The sequence below is a fragment of the Netta rufina genome (genome assembly GCF_964035555.1).
Source record: "Netta rufina genome assembly, chromosome: 22".
Classification (NCBI taxonomy): Eukaryota; Metazoa; Chordata; class Aves; order Anseriformes; family Anatidae; genus Netta; species Netta rufina.
The window spans coordinates 5,873,843-5,896,627 of NC_140146.1; the positions used below are offsets into that span (position 1 = coordinate 5,873,843).

Sequence of the window (22,785 nt, forward strand, 5' to 3'; positions counted from 1 at the left end):
ACGGCTCCGGGCCTTGTTGAGGCCTCGGAGCTGCTCGAAAGCGGCCGAGGGGCCGGGGGAAAGCGGCCGGGGCTCGGCAATGCTCCGCCGCCGCCGCCCGGCGCCGCCTCAGCGAGGCTGTGGCGGGAGGCGGCCGCCATCACAGGGCGCTGCAGCCCCGCGTCCCCCTGCAGCGAGGGGGAAATTCAGAGAAATTCAGTCCCTGAGCGGCTCCCCGAGGGCCCAGGCGGTGATGGTGAGGGAATAAACCCTCGGAAATCCTCCGCCTTGGCTGCTCAGCTGCTCTCCAGCTTGGACAGAGTGACTGCCGTTTCTTAAGTGGCTTCGTTTGCCTCAGCATTCGCTGTCAGAAGCCGTCTGAGAGAGCTTCTCTTATTTATTTGCTTCTTTTTTAGAAACCTTCTGAACTTTATTTATTTATTTGTCTCCTTTTTGTTGCCTGATGATGGAAGCTGAGCCCTTGGGGCTATTCCCGAGCATAGTTCAGGGGGGTTTGGTCACCCCAGGAGTCAGCAAAGCACGTCAAAAAAGTGCCAGAAAAGGAATAGCCCCCACAGAAAAATGAAAGGTTTTTGGGGCAAGAAGTGTACAAGGTGACGCCTGGTGACTGGTCCTCAATGCTCTCCTTCCCTGCGTTATTTTTGGGGTGGGACTGTTGACTCCATGGCTCTGATGTTCTGAACCCACCCTGTGTGAAGCCGTTCCCGAATCTGCCAATATCTGTGTCAAAATCCCCATAAAAAAAAAAAAAAAAAACAAAAACAAAACCAAAAAATATGCAGACATTTCAGGTAGGCCTGCGTTTGTCTTTTTCAGCCTGCCTATGAAAAGATGTGTTCAGGCTACCATTGCTTTGGGTAAATTACAGCTACAGTGACAAAAATAGGGGAAGACAGTGATAAACAGGGGCTGCAGATGTTCTTCGTGACTGTGTTGTGTATTTTAAAATGTTTATTCGTCTTTATAAAATACTGAGGTGCGACATCTGCATGCACAGTAAATACCCTAGCAGTATAAAGAAAGAGCAAAACAGCGCGACAGAAAAATCCCTGGCACCTCGCACAAATCCGCGATCTGTTTTGAATGGAAAAATCCAGCGTGCTTTCAGTTCTCACAATGGCATCCAGGCTCCATTGTAACAAAACTGATGAATCTCAGCTTTGAAGAGGATGGCAATTCCCAATCCCCGAGCCTGTGCATGCACACAGGGGCAGAAACGTCCACATGCCTTCGTCTGTGCTGGAAGAGACAGAGAAGAGAAAAAATGAACTGAGTGGACGTTCATGGAAAACAAGGTAAAGCAGAGGCCACAAGAGGTCACCTTGCCCATGCTGGACCGAGCTGATCGGCCAAGCAGATGCCTTCTGTGCTCCTCAGAGCCCTCCGGTTTGTGTTAAACAATGTCAGACGTTTATTCGCACACCAATACTCCGGACTGGGGCTGGCAAATCAAGCAGGTCTGGGAGCTCAGACAGGAACAAGAGCCTGGCCTAGAGGTGAGTCTTAGCTGCAGTCTGTATGGAAATGGCACTGAGCATCTTCCTTCATCTCGTTTCATCCTGGCGCTGCCCGTGGCTGAGGTAAGGCCTCGATGTGACATTTTGTGACAGATGCGCCTGGCCCCAGTGTTCATTTCACTTCTGGTTTTAGTTCAGGTCCATATTACGCAGAAGGCATTTTCATAAAACACGGGGATTTGCACTCTGGGGACTTCCCAGCCTTAAATTCCTACAAGACTTGCAGTGACTGGTGCAGTTTATGCTGTTCTCTGTGCGGTGCTCGATGGGTGGAGGATCCAAACTAAGCTCATTGTAATTAGTCTCATTTATCCATGCCACATTACATTGCCATGTCCTGCAGCAAATGTCATCTGTTCCCATGGACCCACAAGCCCAGATGTTGCGTGATTACATTGGCTTCGGCGGAGTTGCTGCAGATTTCCTGCATGGCTGATGGCAGCAGCAAATCCACGGTGTGCAGAAAATTAAAAACTAGATTAAGCTGTAACAGGATCGGTGCCAATCCTTTTGACACTCCTGGTATGGGATTGCTGCGTGCATCCTGTGCAGGTCGATCTGTTTCTGCAGCACCCACAACGTGGTGGCAAACCCTATGTGCAGCTGGGGGGCTGCACCTCTGGCTGGCTGTTTATTTTTTTAGTAGTTTTCTGCCTATTTGGTCATTTGGAGATCTCCAGCATCTGTTTGGAGTCCCAAGCTGGGGAAAAAATAAGGAAACCTTGAAAAAAATAGGAAGACTTACAGCTTGTATAGTCTTGAGCTGAGAAAACGTTCCCTTTGGTAGCTGATCTTTTAAATAGGGGATTTCTTGAGATTCAGCAGAATGTTTTTGTAAAAAATCAAGATCATTCTGGACAGAAATGATGTTTAAGCACTGAATTAGCACGACTCGGTGGCCAGCGGTAGGACCCGAGGGAGCGGGCGTGCAGCCGCCGCAGGGGAGGCTCGGGCTGGGTGGCAGGCACAGATTTTTCACCCAGAGGGTGGCCCAAGGGGGTGCCCAGGGACACGGGCAAGCCCTGAGCCTGCCAGACTTGACGAAGGGCTCCAATCCTTTTGGGGCTGGGATTTTGGGAAGGCTTTAGCGGGGGGAAACCAAGCGTTTGGCAGCCGGGCGCTGCGCAACCCCCCTAGAAGCGGGCAACCCCCGCAAGCTGCGCAACCCGCCGGCGGTAGCCAAACCCCTAGGAGGTAGCCAAACCCCCCTGGGGTTGAGCAAACCCCCGGGAGCTTTGCAAAAAAGCCGGGACCGGCTTTTGGAAGAGCTGCCCGGGAGCCCCCCGGCCGGCCCTTCCCGGTGGCGGCGGGGGGGCGGGCGCTGAGCCGCGCCTTGCTGCGCCGCCGCCGGGCGATGCGCTTCCTCCGCTGAGCTCCGAGCAGCCAGGATGACGGTGGAGTTCGAGGAGTGCATCAAGGACTCGCCCCGGTTCCGGTAAGCCCGAGGATTTGGGTTTGGTGGAGAGGGAGAAGGCGGCGTCGCCCTAAAAATGAAATTAAGGAGAGGGGGGGGGACCCCTGCGCTCGGCGCGCCGGGGATGCGGAGCCGCCGCCGGGGCCGCTCCGAGGAGCGGGTTCCTGCCGGGGAACAGCGCTGGGGAGCTCGGCTGGAGACATCTCCCCCCTGGGAGCACCCAGGGAGCACCCAAGGAGCACCCAGCGAGCACCCAGCGAGCACCCAAGGAGAGCCCGGGGAGCCGCGGACATTTTCCGAGCGCTCCCAGCCGCAGCTCGTGGAGGGTGGGGGGGTTTTGTAGCGGGTTGGAAGGAGGGATCCGGGCTCTGCCAACACAAAGACCCCAGCCTGGCAGCGCTGCCTTCAAATTGGGTGCTCACAACGATGCCCCCGGCTGGAGAGGAGCCTCCACGGCCTGGGTGCGGATGCCAGGAGCATCCTGGCAAGGTGTTGGGATGGGGCAGGGTGTGCTGCTGCTCGGAAAGGGAGCTGGCAGCTTCCACAGCTGGAGATCTGCTGCTTCCCATCCCCTGCTTGGCTGGGGACAGAAGGGAAGAGACAATAGCCGGCAGAAGCAAGTTGCTTGGACGTGTGGGCAGGGGTAAGAGGTACCAAGGGAGCTCCCCTTCCCCGCAGACCGCGTCTCGTTGCAGCCTCTCCGAACGCTTTTGTTTATTAAGCGGAAGGTTTTGCATTTTCCTCCCGTTTAAAAATAATTTCCTGGAATGCGAGCTCCGTACAAAAGGCTGCGGTGGCCTGGTGCCGGGGCGACTCCCAGCAATCGCCCTGCGTGTGGCTGTGTGCAGCTGCAGGTAACGCAAATACCTGGGCAAGTGCCGCCTGTGGGGCGAATTTCCCCCCTGCTATGGGATCTGCAGGGCTGGGAGAAGGGTCCTCCCCGCGTTTTAATTTTAATTGAGTGCTGAGAGCCTGCTCTTGCTTGCTCCAGAGCTGTTTGTGAAGGTGTAAAGGCCAGTGCCGTGGGAGGTGACGGGCTGGTCGTATTTGGCTGTCCTGGGAGCTTTTTCTGGGGAAGAAGTGAGACGCATGGACAGGTTTGCAGGAGGTATGAAGCTCCGTCTTTAAACCGATGCTCGCTCAGCATCAATCAGAATTTATTCCTTTTTTTTTTTAACTGTCATCTTATCCCATTGTGCTGCCGAGCATGTGAACTGCTCGGTGGCATCCTTCCAGCGCGGTGACTTCACTGTCCAGATGTCTGGTTCCACATGGCAGTGACCCTTTTCCCGCTGACGTCAGGATTGATTGAGATGTTTATTTATTTATTTTGCCTTTGGTGCGCGCGCGTGGGCTCGGGGCCAAGTTTCTTAGTATGCAGGCAGCATCATTCTGCTCTGTCTGCTCCATCCGTAAAAACAAACCAGCCCTCAGAGCGCTGCGCTGGACCTTTATCAAAAGGCAGTTATTTAAGCCCGGAATTATGAACTATTTCCCCAATGGCTAGACACAGTCTGCCTGCTACAGGGAGAACAAGAGATTAGGCTGCAGAAGGAAGCCTGGAGGGTTCAGGAGGGCTGTAGTGTGTGTAGCAGGGGAATTTGTAACCACTACCACTTGAAACAGTGACAAAGTACTGACATTTGCAGGCCTGTAGCAAAACCAAAACCAAAATACAGCTCTTCAGACTTTCTCAAGGGGTAGAGGGTTTAGTCTCCTGCTGTACTTTTCTTCCTCCCAAGTCTTTAATTAGTTCTGTTACAATTATTTGTTGATGTGTCAGGGACAGGCTCTCTTCCCAGCATGGGGCAGAGATGCTTACTAATGCATCCCTAAAAGCTTACAACTATCAAAACCTAAAATACCATGCAAAATGAGCACCGTATAAAAATGTAGATAGAAACGAGGAGAGAAAAGGTAGCACATTGCCCACCTCCTCAGCAGAGACTGAGACAGCAGCAGGTAAAGTGACCTGTCCCTTGCCAGGGGAAGGCTCTGGGGATGAGGCAAGAACTGAAACGGGTTTCCCATCGCGGTCCTCATCCGAGAGAGTTTGTGTCGTGGTTTGCAAGAGCCTCGTTCCCCTCAGTGCTGAGCCCTGGGGATGACCGGGTCGTTGTACAGAGGGGAAAGAAAGAAACACCAAACGATTACACAGAATAAACACACTCTGTATCAGGCATCCCATAATAAGGCGACTAAAACTAAAGTCTACGTTAGCAATCGGATCCAGTCACACCTCAAAACACCCAACGCAGCAGTCGCCATGCAGCGATCCATCCCAGCCTCCTACTTCGCAGGGCCCAGTTGCTGCGAAGGGAACTTTCCTTTTCCACCCCTTAGCTGCGTGCAGGTCTGCAGGCTGGCAGGGAACCTGACGTCTCTTGGGCATCTTGTAGAGACACGTAGATGCTGTTCCAGTAAACAAATGTAAGTACCTTGTAAGACCAGTTCCAGCACATCTGAATGCAACCCGGCCGTGCCGTGGCTTTCATCTCCCCGGAGCCCTCTGGTTAGCAGCAGTAGCCTGGGAAATCTAGGAACCCGTTTCTGCCTGGCTCCAGCCCTCGGGGTGATGCAGCGATGACCCCATTGCTGCCCAGCCCCGTGCTGAGTGGATTTGCTGTGCTACCATGAGCACATTTTGTGAAACGGATGGCCTTGGGCAAGGTCCTGAGCTGTGCCCCCAGCTTTGTCCCCTCCTGGCTCTGAAAAGATGCTCGTGGTACTTGGGGACAGCCGGGGACATCGACGCCGGACCTGGGTGCGAGGAGCACTCGGGAGGACGAGGGTAGGGGAGGAACAAATCGCAGGGGTCAGGCCTGGCTGCAGCGCTCTGCGGGTAGGAAACCCCAAATGTCTCTGTGGTAATTCCCACGGGGGAGGGAAATAAGCGGTTATGTCCTCACCGAGCGCCGCCGGTGCCGTTGCTATTAACCAACACTATTACTTGCTGCAAGGGCAGGGGATCCAGCGGGCTCCGTGTGCTCTCAGCCGCTGGCGTCTTCTCGTGAGGACCTCCTGTGGCTGCCACGACCCCAGGGGCCAGCCAGCAGCAGCAGCACCCCGTGGGCATCCAGCCAGGCCACCGAGGGACCTCTGCGCCTCTTGGGAGGGACAGAAAACCTGGCAGTGAGGCAGAAGCTCCACCAGAACAGGTCCATGCCCTGGCTGAGGGCACTGCCTGCATGATCTCATGGCTCTCGGTAGGCAGGGGGAAATTCAGGCAAGGAATTCCAGCTCCTTGAAAGGTGCCAGAGGAAAAGAAAGTGAAAGAAAAGCAAATGCATTGAGAAAAGGCTTCCTAACTCCCACCAGGGTGTTTCAGAGAGAATGGGAAGAATTAAGAGCACTTATTCAAAGTGTTCTTGCTGGCTCTGATAACAGATTGAGTTAGAGGAGCTTAGAGCTGGCGTAACCAGTTTGAAGGCGTCCGTGCTGTGTGAGCATGTGGTAGTGAAGGCCTCTGCAGAAAGATCTTCAGAGCTTGTGTGATTTTCGGCTGGTGTTAATTGCCTCTGCACACCCCTGACATGCAGCTTGATGGCAGCCAGCCTTACTGGTTGAAGTCACCTAAAAGCAAATTGAAATCACACCCAGAGTGGCCACCGAAAGACTTCCTCTGCTTAACTAAACCCAGGTGAGCAAAAAGAGCACAGGCATTGATTTGGACTTGTTTTTTGTTACACAAGGCTCCTTATGTAAGCAGGAGCCCTGCTACCGACTGCAGTTGCAAGAAGATAACGCCCACAGAGAGCTTCTCTTTGAATCGGAGCCTAATGAGTACAATTACCATCAGCGCTGCCTTACATGCACGAGAGAGCAGATACTATCAGTCTGTATCCATCATCACTCCTGCCTTTATCTGTTTACTCCATTTCTCACTCTTTGCCATTGCGTTTCTGAAGTCGCAGGGCCTGAAGTACGCGCAGGGAAGAGTCACAGCAGAGGTGGCAGCGTCGAGTTGCTTCCTCTCGCAGCCGTGAGATGCGCTCCCCGTTTCACCCGTCCGTGTGTCTGGCCAGCCCCCGAGTATCTGTGCCTCAGCCTGGTGCTTTCCACTCGCAGTGAGACTTCGTGGTAGCATATGGGAGCAAAATTCCCTTGATTTGAGGCCCCCTGATATCACAGCTGCCTTGGGAATCCTGAAGTGCTAAGGAAAAGCTGCAGTCCAGCCGGCGTTAGTGCGGGCAGATCTGAAGGTGGTTATTCATTTATTCAGTCATCGCCAGGGAGAATCCCCAGGGAGCGGAGAATTGCCGGGGTGAGAACTCAATTGAGATCTGGGTTGGCGTCCTTAGTGGTATTTCGTGCCAGATTTTTGGCAGGCAGTTTCCTGAGCAGCTTTGACTTGTGAACGGCACGAGCAGAGTATCCCAAAGGGCCGAGGGTCTGAAGCTGGAACCCCACGGCTTCATCCCAACGCCCCAAATCAGCGAGGGAATTTTTTTTTTGTGTGGTTGCCAGGATAAAATTGGCAGAAGATAGAAGCTGGGAGCTTGCAGTGGATAGCATTAGAGTCCAAAATGTGGTATCTGAGCCTGCTCTTGGGAGATAGGGCTCACAAATTTCATGGTGTAGCACACAGACGAGGGGAATTTTGGTATTCCATAATTTGGCAAGTTGTCTTTATTAGCTTAATGACCCCCGTGGAGCGTGCTTTGCTGTGTGACTGTGCTTAGAGAGGACGTTTGCAAACCGAAATGTTTCTGGTTGTCTGACAGATCAGCGTGGGAGCTGGAAGTTGCTTTCCTTTTCAGTAGCTGTTCCTCTCCGTGTCCTTCTGCTGCCTGGGATGCGCGTGGCTTTGCAGGGGAATGCAAATCACCTCTGCAGTCACTCTTCTGACATTTTTCTCTCTCCCCAGCCCTTCTTCTGCTTGCCGTGAGATAAGTGTGAGGAGCAAGCTCTGAGTGATCCCACGGAAGTTTGGCCGGGTGCGAGCTCTGTCTCTCACATGCTGAGAGTGGCTTTGCCTCCTGGGATGGCCAAAAGCCACCGAGAAAGCCGAGGTCAGAGTTTCCCCAGCTGCTAGCTCTCTGGCTGTAATAAGGAATGTGAGAGGGCTGCAAATTGGTCGGCAGAGCTTGCTACAGGGGGTCAAAACAAAAGAGCAATCAGCCTGTGGTGGAAGGGGGGAATTAGCCCCAGAGGTAACGCGGCGGAGAGATGCTGATGCCAGCTAATCCGTGCGCTTGGGCCGATCCGTGGGAGAGCCATCCCTTCGTCCTCGCAGAGTGCCACACGTGGTAGGAGCCGAGCTTTGCAGGTCGCCTTGGCACCACGCAGCGCCTCCAGCTTCCAGTCCTGGCCCTCGAAGGACGGCCGCGTGGCTCCTGCTGGAACGAGTGTGAGTGCACAGCCGGCGAGCTGCGGCGCCAAGGGATAGCTCCGCGTCCTTTGCCTCACACACCGCTGAAGCTCAGGAAGCTGAGAAGGAAGCTGAGGTGCTGGGGTATGTGGTGCACAGCCTGGCTGCCCTCCTGCAGATCCGTGGGGCCGGTGCCACAGCCGGTGTCCCCACCAGCTTGCGTCTTCCTGGAGTCTTTGTAGGACAAGATAGCGTTAATTGCTGCACCTCGAGGTGCCCGAAATGCCCAACCACATCACGACGCGAAGCCACCTACACTGCCCTGTTCTCCAGGGGCACTGCAAGAGCAGGGACAGGGAGGGAGGAAAGCAAAGCAAGCCCAAGAGCTTTGCAATCCCAAGCTCTTCTGAGCAGGCGGCGGTCTCTTTAAACCCTGCTTTCATAACACTGAAATTTCAGCCACAGCATTAATTTGTTGCAGCAGGAAAGCCAATGCAACCATGAGGTTTTCTGGCTTCCCAGCACTGGCTTTGCTTAAAAAAGCAGACTGCTGCTGGCTTGGGGAGTCCGGGTAGCTGGGATGAAGAAAAGAGCCCTAGAAACAGCCCTGCAGTCCACGTGTGGTTGAATTTTGGGGACAGGTCGTATATCCCTGGAGCCGAGGTGCTGCTTGCTTGCAGCTCTGAGGGCTGTGTGCTGATTTCAGACGTTTGTAGAGATTCTTGGCTGCTGTTCCCCAAGTGCTTGGTGCACGCACAGGTTGCTAGCTCCTCCCGGAATGATCAGGGGGTTCCTGCCTGCTGCAAGGCTTGTTTCAAAACGGGGTGGAGAAAAAGCAGGAAAAAAAAAAGAAGGCAGAATCAGCTCGGTGCTGACTCCACACCGTGCAAACTTCTGTGCGGGAAGGAAGAGGAAGCACGAGCTCTTTGACCTGCAACTGCGGGCTTGGAGGGTGAGGGGGAGGCAGGCATCCTGGCCAGCACAGAAGGTTGGGGTTTTTACCTGCCAGTAGCTCTCTAATTGCTTCTTCCTCTTCTCTGAGGCACTGCCGAGCCTGCTCTGTTAAGATCTTGGAAGCAAGGCCAGGAGTTTGAGCTGCAGCACGCCCTGGGTGTCGGAGCACTGGGCAAATGTGTCTCGGTCCCAGGCCAAGGGGATGGAGGCCACGGCTTAACCACAGCCCCGGGAGGTGGTGTATCTGCCTGGAGGTGAATTGTGTGCACAGCAGCTGCGGTGTGAGCTGCCAGCCCCGCTCCCTGGAGGACCCCAGAGGGCTGGGAGCAGGGCTGGGATGCTGAATAATAATTATTCCTGTGGCCCGGGAGGGTGGAGGCTGATTTCCTGCAGCCTCACCGCGTCCAGGCACAGCTCCCATCGTGGCTGGCCATGGGAAAAGCATCGTGTGTAATGTTCTGCCCCTTGTGTGGGCTGCTGGCAGAGAGGGAAAAGGTGTTCCTGCCTCTGCTCCGGCATCAGAAAGAGGGAAGGGTCTCCTGGAGCCCGTGCTCCTCCAGAGGGCTCAGAAAAGGCTCTTTTCGGGGCTGTTTGTGCCGGGGCTGATCATCCCCGATCGGTTTTGCAATGGCAGCTAGGCGGTGGGGAAACTGGCTCTGCCGCTGGCCCCGTGCGGGTGAGCAGAGCCCAGGCATGCAGGCATCTGCCCCGACAAACCAGGTGAGCCAACGCCGGCGCAGGTCGAAGAAGCCGTGAGTAATCTGCACGTGTTACTGCAGGAGCCGAGCGCTCCTCCGAGCTCCCAAACGAGGAAAATACCAAATTGCCCCAGCTCCGACCTCGTGCCCCGACGCGGTTAGCCAACGCTTAATTTTTTGGGGTGAAATGAGCGATGGGGGGGAATGGCGCGGAGGCGAAGCAGCACGTTCGTGGCCTGACGTCAGAGCTCACGGGTGGCCCGCCCCGCAGCGCAGCGCTCGTTCATCCCCTAAATAAGCACGAAGTGGCGCAGGCTAAACGGATTATCCAATATCGGGGAGGGAGATGACCCCTCCTCTGCGTGCCCGCTCTGCTTCATCACCCGGCAGCAGGGCTTAATGAGCTTCTTGCTCTTCGTTAGGAGGAACGACACAAATGAACACGGCTGTGAGCGCACGCGCAGCGTGTCCAGGGGCTGGGTGCATTGCTAGGAGGATGTTTTATGGGGGGGAAACGGAGCTGAATGGCCGCCACGGACGTGCGCTCAGAGCCACGCGGAGCCAAATCTACAGCTTGCAGTCCTTTGTCAGCATCCGAGCAGCTGTGGCAGCCTTTATTTAACGCCACGCAGAGGAGACAGACATATGGTTGTGTCTGCTGAATCGCCGAGCGGCGGGCCGAAAATACAGTTCCCTCCGCGTGCAGATCCGACAGATATTTATAGCTCCCCAAAGCGTGGCTCCACGGGCACGGGGAGCAGCTGAAGGGGGGCTGTCGGTGCTCCTAGGACAAAGGGAATTATGCGGGTGGATGCCCTCGGGGCTTGCTTTGAGGTCCCTTTATGCCCACGCACGTGAGGGGAATGCCCGCGGGGCATCGCTGCGGCCCTGCTGGGCTCAGGTGGGCTTCCTGCAGCTCCTTGCAGGATGTGGCCGTTCCCTCTCCCTTCCAGCACCCCCGAGACAATGCGGTTCCCACCGCTCGGTTTCTTTGCAGGACGCCACCCTTTTGTCCTCCCCGCTAAACCCAGATTTTGGCAGGAAATGTGGATTTGTCCCCACCCCGCGACCTCGCCCCAGGATGTCGGAAACGGCCGCGGGGACAGCGCTGACACAGCAGAAGGCCCCTTCCCCTTCCCCTTCCCTTTCCCCTTCCCCTTCCCACACCCTTCCCGGCTCCCCTCCTTGCGGGGGCTGCAGGCTGCCCTCATTTCGGAGCCCGACGCTGGAAAGGAGAAGGCAACAAGCTGGATTTGGAGAGCGACACCTGCCTGGAGCGCTCCTGGGGCGTCATGAAACCATGAAAGCAGTGCGGCCAGGAGGAGCTGAGGAGCTGGGACTACAAACGCTGGCTCTTGCTGTCCCACTGACTCACCCACATGCAGAGATAACGCACAAAAAAGCCACGGGACAGCAGCAAAGTCGACGGCACCGAGACACCGGCAGGCTCCAAGCCGATAAATTGTGTCAGGTGGTGGCTGGGAAAGGCTCCTCTCAACCCAAGCTGCTGGAGCCTCTGGGCTCCTCTTTAATCTTCGCTGGTGCTCACCGCGATTATTCCCGCTTTAATAGGGCAGCCTGGGAAGGTGACAGTAAAAGAGCAGTTTCTGTCCCACCCAGGGGAGATGGGATTTGGGGAAGTGCCCTTTGAAAAGGTGCCTGGCCTCTCCCCGCGCTTCTGGTGCTCCACATTTCTGCCCTACCTGCAGTGCTGATGGGATGAGACGGGACGTGCAAGGTGAAACCAAGAGGGGTTTGAGGTTTCTAGCTGGATTTCCAGTCCCCACGGAGGGAAAGGATGGAGGACGGGTATCTGGGAGCCCTGCAGGGCTGCCCGCTGTTGTTCTGACCCTTGACTTTGTGCCTCGATCCTTTTTCTGCTGCTGAGCCCTGGACCCTACAATGCCAACTTTGTTCTCCCTTGCCTGGACCACATGATCCAGCACAGAGAACCTATTAATTTTTTGCTCCAAGCAGCATTGGGTCCCCATTTCCTGCCCGGTGGTTCCCTCCACCCCCAACGCTTGTTTTTTTTTTGTGTGGGCTGGGGAATTTCCTCCCTTATCTCCGGGGCATGGCCCAAGATGGCATCGGGTGCGCAGCAGGACGATGAGATCCTCCCTGCAAGGATGATTTGTTAGCTGAAACCCCATGGACGTGGGATTGCCCACGGGGAGCTGATAAGCAATCTGCAGCTGGTAAAAGTCCTGCCATCGGGAAAGATTTGGAGGGTGCCAGCAGCACCCAGCTCTCCGGGGCGAAGCAAGGGGCGAGGACCCTCCCTCGGTGCCCCCAGCAATTCTGCTGCCAGCCAGGGCGAGACCTCTGGTGCCTTTGGCAGGCAGCAGCACAGGAAAAGCCTTTCAGGCAGGGACAAAGGGAGCGGAGGGGTTGGGGAGCTCCGTGGAGAGCCAAGGCCCTGGGGAGGGGGAGAGAAAAGGAACAAGGAGCGGGCAGTGCTGGGGGAGGGCGGGATGCCGTACGCAGTCGTGCTGCAATTCCCATGTTGGCACTGCAAAAGCTTAACCCATGCGCTCGGAAATGGTTCCTGGTGAGCATTACAAGGCGCTGCTGCTCTGAAGTCACTCAGCGAGCTGAATCGAAGCGTGAGGACACAAACCATCCCTCATGGGGAAGTGCAAACGCCCGACCTGACGATTTCTTGAGGGTGGCCGACGCTTGGTCATCACCATGCCTGGCCCTGGGCGTGCATCTCACTTGGGTCCTGCTCCTGGAGCTTGCCAGATGGAAGAACTAGCTCCAGAGGCTCCAATAAGGCGAGTTACCTCTCTTGTTCCCTGCTCTCGACAAACAGCTGGCCAGCTCAGCACAAAGCAGGAGCCACAAATGGGTGCTGAGGAGAAGCCTGCACGCTTTTTCTGGGTGATGTTCCAGGAACTGAAGTGCACCGCGTGCTGCTCACAGGGGCCTGGAGAGTGCTGGCCTGCAGGAGGGCAGCTGTCCGTGCCGATGGCAGTGCAGGGAGTTGTCTCTCTTCCTCTGCTTTTCCTGAAGTGCATTAGGGACGGGGTGCTACGATCTACTGCACGCTTAAGAAGAAGAACATTCACCAGTTTTGCAGCTGACATCTTCTGCAAAGCAAATATTTGGAACAGAAAGGGAGAGATCCTTCCGTCTGGCAGCCAGAAGCATTGCTGGCTGTCAGCAGAAATGGTGCTGAGCTCTCATCAGCACGAAGAACAAAGCTGCAAAACAGAGAGCCTCAGGTAACTGCCACAGAGCAGCTTCCACCTTTGGATTCTTCCATGGCTGGGGTATTTCTCCTTGCATTCATGCCTGGTGAGAGCTCCTCGGTGACTAATTAAGAAGGAGGGAGGATGCTGCAGAGAGAGTGGGCACTAAAAATGACCTGGGGCTCTGCTTGGCTGCCTCCTACGTGGCCTCTGCCATCCTTGGGATGAGCGCCTGTCCTGCTGGCTGGGAACTGGCCAGGGAGTGCTCAGTGCTGTGAAAATGAGCAGAATTTTGTAGCATGAGTTTAAGGTGGTGTCGATGCCTCTTGGAGTTGGCAAGTTGTGCAACAGAAAGTGCCAGGTCCGAGCTGGAAGGAATTTTTGTGCTTGTTTTAGTAAGAAGTGATGAGGGGAAGGTGCTTACCTGTCCCTGCAGCCACACGGCTTCCTTTGTGACCAACCAGGCTCAGGACGGAGGTGTCCGATAACAAACCAGGTTAGCTGAGAACCCCCTGTGCCTGTAGGGTGGTGGCTTTTATTTTTATTTATTTTTTTTTTGATTTACTGTCAGCCTGTGGAGCCCCGGAGAAGTAGCTGTTCCCCGGGGGTTTTACCAGAGGTTGAGCAGACATCTGCGGGCTGCTAGCAGGATCGGAAGGAGATGCTGGGCCATCACAGGGCTGCTTCCCTTTGGTTTCAGCATTTCAGAAGCTGCCCAAGCGCTGTGGGCAGAGGTAGGAAACGGGCTGCTGCAACGGCAGCCAGCATTTCCCCCCCAGGGGAGGGAACGACGAGTGGTGAGCAGAAAACTGCCGCCTGCACCGCGCTTCCTCTCTGCTTCATGTGCGAGTTCTCATCTGCACATCAGGCAGGGCTGGACGGGGAAAAGCCAGATGCTGGAGCGAGAGAGCCAGATGCTCAAGGTGCTGCCGTCTCCTCCAACCCTTGGCTGTGGGTTACAAAAGGGAAGGAAGCTGAGGGGGAAACCTATTATCATGAGATACATTACATAAGGAGTGCATTAAAGGAGCTAAGGGGAGATTTCGTCCTTAAGCCATTAAATCCCAGAGTAATTTAGGTTGGAAGAGACCTCTGGAGGTCATCTAATCTGATGCCCTTCTCAGAGCAGGTCCGATAGATCGCGTTGCTTAGTGCCTCGGTTCTCCAGGAGCTCAGACCAGCTGCCAGGAAGCAGTTATTCAGTGAATGGAGAAGTACTCAATAAACTCAGGTACGTTCCTAAATACTAAGAGGCATTTTGGTCCTTTGAACGTGAAGGAGAAGCAGTGCTGGAAGAAGCCTGTCCTTGTGTATACGTAGCAGAGTGCATTAAAGCCACATCTGTCATTGTCTGGCTCTCGAAGACAGACAGTGCCAGTTTTTGCTAAACATTACTGCACTAATTTCGCGTTTGCGGAGCACCGTGCAACCAAAATATGAAGTCTTATTCATCTGGCTTCAAAACTCTGTCTAAACATACACCTCCAGCCACTCAGCAGGAGTTTAAGAGCCATAAACTGACATTTAGCATGGTTCAGATGAAGAATGGGATGCTTTGCTGGTCGTGCAAAACATGTACAAAACATGATGAGCATGACTGCCAAAGCTAGAGCTCAGCTAAGTGGCACTGAACCCATGAGGAGACGTACTGGAAACTGCTTGAAGGGACTGGGTATCCACATCTAGCCTCCTTGAAAAGACACCAAAATAAAGCACGGAATACCAGGAAAACATCTTACATAAATGTAAACCGAAGGAGGGCTTCGACGACAGAGGGTTGGCAGCAGAAGTGCAGGAAAGCGACGCCTTCATCCTTTTTTCTTGCATGTTGGCATGTCAAAGGCAAGCAACAGAACATACCGGTGGGTTCAGTGCACTCAAGAGCATCAAACACACTCCCAGCCACCACCAAATGCCCAAGCTGGGAAGTAATTAAGGTACAAATTCCCCTTTGGTTTCCCCGCTTACCAGGCAGGGCAAACCTTCCACGGTCGGGGAGCGAACCAAGCTCAAAAAATGTTCGTGACAAATTCCCCCCCGAGCTCCAAAGCAGAAGAGAAGCGTCACGCTCGCCTGAGATGACACAGCACTCTTCATATCAACGCCAAGATTTTCAGGGAATACCAGATGAGTCAGAAATGAAATCGTCCCCAGATCAAAAGGAACGTCATCAGCGAATATCCGATCGTTTTTCCACCTGTGTCTAATGCCAGCGACTAACTGAGGACTGATGGCTTTGTCCCGTTAAAGCCATCCCATTCCCCACACGAGAATGAAGCCACGCTCTGCTGCAATTGCCCTGAACATAGCAAAGCGTAAAGGGTCGTGACCGAGCTCGTTTAACTGTACATCACCATCTTCACCACATCTTTTTTTTTTTTCTTTGCAGGAGGTTTGTAGCGAGAAAACTGCAGAGAAGGCTGCACAAAAAAAAAAAAAGTTTAGACTAACGGGAAAAGCTTTAAGTGAGGGCTCAGCTCTGGCTCTCTGCTGTGTTTATTTGCAAGTAATATTTATGTTCGCCAGCAGGCAAAATCGGGAATTTGGGATGCTGTGACTGCATGGTTTTCAAGTGTAGGACCGAAAAATGCTTACAGTGAGCTGTTGTTGTCCGTGCTCCCCATCTGACTCCGATGGGAACTGCCTGCCCCGACATCCCCCCTGCCAGGCAGTGCTTTGTGCTCACATCCCAGTGAAAACCAAATGTGAGCAAGCTGTTCTTCACGTCTTAATGCATATTTTAATTGTTTATCTCTCGGAGGTTCTTGTAGCGTTCGAAAGCTGGGCTGAGACCACCTCGGGCTGCTCGTCTCCACGGGCTGGTGGCACGTGCTGGCTGCAGGAGCTGGCTCTTAGCAGAGGGTACAACAAACCCCACCGTGCAGCAAGGAGCTCGGAGCCGAGTCAGCTTCTTGCAGCTCTCCAGCAGAAAGGAGCTGGAGCTGGTGGATTTGATGACAAGTTCAAGGGTTGGAGCAGATGTCGAGCCCAAAAAGGCAAAGAATTTTTTCAGTGGAGCCTTTGGGTAAACCAAGTGCGAGTAAAGCAAGGAGGAGAGGGACGAGGAGCCTGCATCTCGTAAGCATTTCAGTTTCACTTACAGCAGCACAGCTTCTGCTGCCCTACCTCTGTTTTTTAGGGCAGGAAACTCTCTCCTGCTCCTGGGATCAAAGGGCATTGCCCTGGCCTTCCACATCTGCATCATGCTTCGAGCCATCTGCAGAGAGATTTTACTCAAGATTAGAAATACAGCTTATTCCATTATCCCAGAACAAAAATAGGAGACTCAACCCGCTAAAAACAGCCCTTCTCTTGCCATTTTCTCCATTAAGCAATTGGTACAGTTTATCCCAAAGACAGATGCGTTTGAACACTGAACAAAATCCCCTCCACGCTCCTCAGTTCACACGAGTGACAGCAAACGAATTGCTATTTACAAAACATAACGCGAGCCTCGGATAAGGTAATAAAAGCAATTCAGTTCGTTTAAAACGACTTAAATGTGAGTGCCTTGCATAATCTGTTTTTACCCAGGTTTTCTCTCACTTGTTCAAGGCACTGCTTAAACCTCAGACTGAGCCAGCGATTTCCAGAGGGAGATGTGCAGGGCTGCAGGAAATAAACCCCTCGGGTTCGCCAAAGAGGGAAGCAAGAGGAAGAACACAGCTAGCGTGTGGCAGGAGCTGGTGATCCGAGAGCAAAACAGCTGCAGGCTGCACTGAAGTGGTTACAGGAACAGGTAGCAGCCAGCACTGCACAAATGGATCAGACCCGAGCGTGGAATTAGCATCCCACCTGGTCCCATCGCGGAGCCGGGGACGCGTCCCAGGCAATTTGCTTCCCGTGACCTGGCTGTCCACCAGGTCGCTCAGCGAGGATGCAGAGCTGTAGCAGGCTCTTTGCAAAGCTAAACCGAGCCAACCACAGTTTCCTGTGTCATCCAAAGTCCCACAACAAGCCAGCAAAGGACACCGAGGCTGCATTGTTTCACTGTGCTTAACGGGTGGTTTTGTTTTGTTTTTTTCTTGTTTCACTGCCAGGAGAAGTCTCTGCTTGCCCTGAGGGGCAGGCAGCAGCGCTGTGGTCCTGCTCCCAGCAGAGCCAGGCTTCTTGGAGGCCAACAGCCATCGTGCTCATGTCCCTGAAGGTCGCAGTGGCTTTGCACGGTCTTTCTGGAGCACCCCAGACTGCAAACACCGACAGCTAAAGCAAGTTGTGCCTCCCAGACCCAGTGCTACCCGCTCACTGCCTCCAAACCCCGGCTCTTCTCAGCCTTTTGTCCCAGCCCACGGCTCCCCTTCAGGGTGACGCTTGGCAGGGTTTAGCCCTCTCCTGGTTAAAGGTTTTTAGTTCTTATTCTGCAATTACAGGAGAGGCAACGGAGGGGTTGGAAAGCAACGGAGGATATAAATACAGATGAATGGATGTATTCCTTGAAGGAGGGGAAGAACTTCAGGTGCCCTGACCCTCAGTTTCCCCTCGATCCCATGCCTTGGAGCAGCTGAGGTGGAGACGTGGGGTAGTACTGGCTTTGGGGCCGCTTTGACAGGTTCCCTGCTCCCTTTCCCCAGCCCCTCGGCCCATCCTAGTGTCTGGCCTTTTGCGAGTCCTCCCTGGCTGTTATGCTTTTCGTCTGATTTACGGCTTCCTGTGGGCTCGGAGGAATGCGAGGCAGGAGCGGCGTTCTGCCCTGTCACTCGTGAGCAGAAAGGGAAACGCAGATCAGCAGCAGCAGGTCTTGGGTTTCGTGGAGCTTTTCGTGGTCTGTGCAAGAGCACAGCCCCGGGTCTGTGCCATCAAACCCAACGAGCAGCCATCCCTTTCTCCGTGCAGAGGATTTTTTATTTTAGATGGTCTGAATGTGCAGAAACCCGCTGCGAAATAGAGCGAAGGCCACAGCGAAGACTTGGCCAGCGAGCAGCACCAACCTGCCCTTCTGCTGCAAACAAAGCACTCACCGCACAAAGGGAGCCTCCGAAATGCAAAGATAAAGGACACAGAAACCGGGATAGCGCCTGTTATTGCTGCACATCCTCCAGGAACGTGTGGTGTTTTCGTAGCGCCCTTGGCTCGTCCCGGTGTCTGAGGTGGAGGCCAAAGCCCCGGTGGAGCATTAGGTGGTGAGGTGAGATGGTTTGGGGTACAAAGTGCTGAATTAGAGCCCCTTTGGTTCGGGGTCGGATGGAAGGGCGAACGGAGCGGCGTTTGGGTCGGTTGGTGTGTCACAGTCACCGGGTTCGACGAGGTTTCTGTCGGTTGTTTTGCAGCTCAGCCCTGCGTGATCTCAGGGATTGAGAATCCAGGGCTGTGGCTTGGCCTTGACTCAGGCTCAAATGAAAGCCAGGCACTCCTCCCCACGTGAACCCTGGCTCCTGGGCCTGCCTCTGGCCGGGACAGCTCATCCAGGACCCCACAATCTCACTGTGACGTGCCCTCATCTGTCAGACCCATTGGGCCTTTCGAGGCAGTGCGGGGAACACTTCCAAGGGGATCTTTGTAGGTTCCCCCACGAGCTGTGCGTAGGTCAGGCTCTCTGAACACAGCCTACCTGCTCTCAGAGGCCGCAGACCCATCATTTCTCCACCCGTTTCCTTCTTACAGGCCCAAATCCAGACGTGGTAGGTGCAAGGTAGGCAGGGAATTTGGTTCTTCCCAGCCTTGCCTGAATCATTTTGCCACCCTGCGTGTGCAAGCTCCTTGCTGGGACCATGATGTACCAGCTTGAGAACATCTGGCTTCCTTCCCAAATTTCAGGGCAAGACATATTACTTCCAGCTTGCTTCCGTTCATCACCTTTTATTTTTTTACAGAGATTTGGAAGTATCCGGCAGGCAGTGCAGAGTGCTGAGGGATCGGGAGGATTCATTCTGCTGTTGGTTTGGGCACCGTGCTTTTGCTTTGACTTCCTTGGGTCACGTTCCTGCTCCCGTGCCTCGGTTTCCTTCCCTTGCTCTTTACCTGCCTCACCTATTAAAACTCACTGCAGGTACGAGGGGCTCTTCTCTATGGCATTGTATAACCTCAGATATGTAGGGGTTTCTGTATGCCTGCAGAATGCAGGTGCTGCTGCAAGGAATGCCAACCAGTGTCCTTCTCTTCCCCTGCTTTGCAGAGGGTGTGGCATCCGCGTGTGTTTTGCAAGCATTAAGGAGTAGCCAAAATGCCTGCAGAAAAACATAGCCCGTGGCCTGACTCGGCATGTGAAGATATTAATAACCACGCACACAAAGGAAATGATTAAGGAATAGGCAGGGCTCCTAATTGAATGCTTCTTCCCCATTCACGGGAGGAAGGGTGTGAAATCCTCCTCGTGCTTGCCAGCTCCTGTTCCAGGAATCGGTCGCCAGCCCCGTTTGTGCGCCAGGTGGGTCTGCAGCGCGGAGCCAATTCACAGGGCAGCCCTCCTGTGACATGCATCTCCAAAGGCTTTTTATTTTGTTCATTTGGAAGCCGTCACTGCGTTTCCAGCCGGGTTCAGATCCCGTCGTGGAACTTCAGAGGCAGCAGAGCTGGATTGCAAAGGTGTGGAGGCAGCAAAGGTCAGTGCAGCTCTTCCCTCCATGATGGACTGCTCCTGGTCCCAACACCGTCCCATGAAACGCTTCACTCTGATAAATCAGCACTCTGTAATGCTAAGGCATTCGTTCAGAAAATACATTTTTCTCCAGAAAACTCTACATTTAATGGAAGGCTTCAGGAAGGCGGCGGTGCAGCGCGGTAACTCTTGGCCCTACTGATTGCATAAGCAACGCAGCCGGCGGGCTTTGATGTGCGATCACTCCTACGCAGCCCCGAGCAGGAGAACCTGCTTCGCAGGGAAAGGAAGCGTTTGGTAACTCATCAGCTATATCCAGAGCTTGTCAGAAGTTTCTTCAGGCTTTCCTGCTGATTATTGCAACGCCGAATGCTCACACCTTGTAAATGGGGACTGACAGAGCTCTTCCTACGGTCTTTGTCGGTTAGGGAATTAATTAGGGTGTGAACAGACGGACTCCGGGCTCGTGGTCATGTCTCTGTCCTCACATCGAGGTCAGGGTGTTGAAAGAATGTGTGGAGGTTAAGTTAAACCAAGTTAAGCAGCATCAGACCAAAGGAGAGGATTTGTGTTTGCCTTCAGGTGTCGGTGTGACTCCCGGGGCTCCTGCAGTGGTCCTTAAACCCCAGGCCAGGTTCTGGTTGTGTTCACGCTGGTGGAAGCTTGCTGAATTTATTGGGCTGGTAGAAATGAGAGGGTTTGGGAGAGTGGGGGTGGAAGCGAATGTCCTAACAGAAAGCCAGAACATTCACAAAAACAAGTCTCATTCAGGCCTGAGTTTGCTTTGTGGTTTCCTTGTGAATCAGAGAAGAAAAAGGGAGTGGGAGGAGGGGAGCGAAAAGATATTCAGAACCCAGTCCAAAAGCAACCCCACGCCCCCCGGCCAATATCTCTCGTGTAAGACGTTTGTTTCTTCTGGCACTAGGAGGAAACCTTTCCAGACATTGTCCTCCCAGAACCGCTCGGCCCTTGCAGTTCCAAAGGCAGGCACACGGAAATACGTACGCACGGAGAGCGAGCAAGGAGGAGGAACAGCAGCTACCCCAGCACAAAGGGCAGGTTTTGTTTCTCAGCCCTAAAAGCTCTCTGCCATGCAACAGTTTGATTTCCTGCAGCCCTTCGTGCTCTGCAGGGCAGAAATGGCAGAAAGTCGCCCCAATTTCTGTGCTGATGGAGGCTGCGATGAGGGTTCGGTCCTTAATGCTTCGGGGCTGATATCCCCGAGGCCCAAAACCGCTGGATAAGCAGAGCGATTATTTCCTTCTCTGTCTTCATGCCTCGGTAGCAACGTTTCTGGAAAAGCAGCCGTCATCCAGCCGTGGTTTTGAGGCGTGTGTGCTCCTACAAGGCGGGCTGAGACCTTCGTGGCCTCTCCATGCAGCTCGCTGTCGCGCCTCGAGCAAATCAGTGCCATGCGACGGGGCAGGGATGCAGCCTGGCACGAGGCGACCCTGGCACGAGGGTGGGTTTGGCTGGAGCCCCGTCTGCCACAGGGCCGTGGCGTGTGCCCTCGTGGCTGTGCTGCTGTGAAATCGGGGCATTTTGGGGTGTTTTGGGGCTCAGGAAGGGACGTGGCCTCGCACAACCGGCACCGTGCCCGGCGGCGCAAAGCGAGGCCGGGGCGAGGAGCAGGGCGGCGAGGCTCAGCCTCGGTGCGGGCTGGGGACATCGCGGGGAGCAGGGGGGAGAATGGCTCCTGTGTGCTCCTCTGCCCTCAGCTCGGTGGGAACAAGGGCCAAAGTGTGCGTGGTGCTCGAGCTTGGGGCTCGGGGGCTGTCTGTCACTGCCACCGCAGCGAGGGGACACCCGCTGCTGCTGAAATGCAATGTTTGAGTTGCTCCGTGCGGCTCTCTTGCCGCCGTCCCTCCTTTTCTCTCTCTTATTAAGCACTTCTGAGCCCGGCGAGGGACAAGGAGGCTGCAGGGCCAGGCCGTGCCTGGGGGTGGGAGTGCGGATATGGAGGGGTAACACCAAGTTTGCTCCGTGGCAATAACCGAGATAGACTAAACAAAATCTTGCACGCATCTGCAGCCCGGCCATTTCTGGGTCGAGGCAGAAGGCTCGTGCGGCGTAGCAGCATCCACCTAACATCTGTCAGCGGTGTGTTTTTTTTCCCCAAAAACATTTTTTCTGTGAAATTCTAGCAAATGGTGAGCCCCGAGTCTACCTGCCGCCCAGACAGCCACCAGCCAGGTGCAGGGCTGCGTTATTTTGTGTAGGACAGATTCGTTTTCTAACCAAAACCTTGATTAATCCCTGCTATGTCAGAAGGAGGCTCCCCAGCCCTTTCATCTCCCCGCTGGGGACACCGAGGCAGCTCCAAGCGTTTCCTCCCCGCTTTAACTCCTTGCTGGGCATATCTCCGGCCCTGGCTCGCCCTGCTGGCTGTACCAGCACAACTGGCTCCACAAAGGCATTTCCTCACTCCTGCAAGCTGCTCCAGCTCACCGAGCGGGGCACGGCGTGTGCTCAGCACTCCTGAACTCCCATTGAGTTTGGTGGGGGTGAGAGGCAGCTCTAAAATCAAGCCCCTGCCCGAGGGCTTTGCGTATGCGTGACCTTTAAATCGGAGCTGGGGCGCATTTTGCCTCCAAGTCCTTGTCAGTGGAGGCCCTGATGTTAACCCGCCTCGGTGGCTTGCTCGGTGGGCAGCTCTTGCTGCTTGGCTCCCTTTTGGGGAGCAGAACCCTGGTTTCTCAGGAGCTGTGGACCAAAGCCAAGCAGGTAAAGGATGTAAAAAGACAAGTGGTGCTCTCAGGCCAGCCCGTTAGTGAATCCAGGTGCTGAATCTCACATCCCGATGCTCGCTGCGACTCCCTCAAGCCAGTAAGATGCTGCTGGTGTGTGTTGTTCAGTGGAAACTGCAGGTCTGTCAGGTGTCTCAGACCTCATTCTGCGTGGAGCAAGCAATCTGCTTTCGCTCGAGCAGCAGACCTCAGTTTGGGATGGAATAAGAGAAAGAAAGCTGTGGCCTCGCCTTGCTGACGCTATGAAACACGGAGTGGCCGTGGGAAGGGGAGAGCTGTGAAAAAAGGCAGCTCTTGATTCTCCTGAGTGCTGCTGACTTAAAAGCCAGAGAGCAGAAGCATCACATGTGCCAGTTTCCAGCGTAATTACTCAAAATCTAGGTCAGCGTTTGCACTGTAGCAAGCATTTCTGCTC

At 54.5% G+C, this 22,785-nt stretch overlaps 1 protein-coding gene across 1 annotated transcript in view; it reads left to right on the forward strand.

Moving 5' to 3' along the window:
* The first annotated feature begins 2,879 nt into the window (after positions 1 to 2,879).
* The window catches only part of ACAP3 (ArfGAP with coiled-coil, ankyrin repeat and PH domains 3), a 64,330-nt gene continuing 44,424 nt past the window's right edge, over positions 2,880 to 22,785 (forward strand). The window contains exon 1 of the mRNA XM_084300383.1: positions 2,880 to 2,952. Within this exon, the coding sequence (XP_084156509.1) occupies positions 2,906 to 2,952 (47 nt within the window). The 5' untranslated portion in view covers positions 2,880 to 2,905. The remainder of the gene's footprint in view (positions 2,953 to 22,785) is intronic.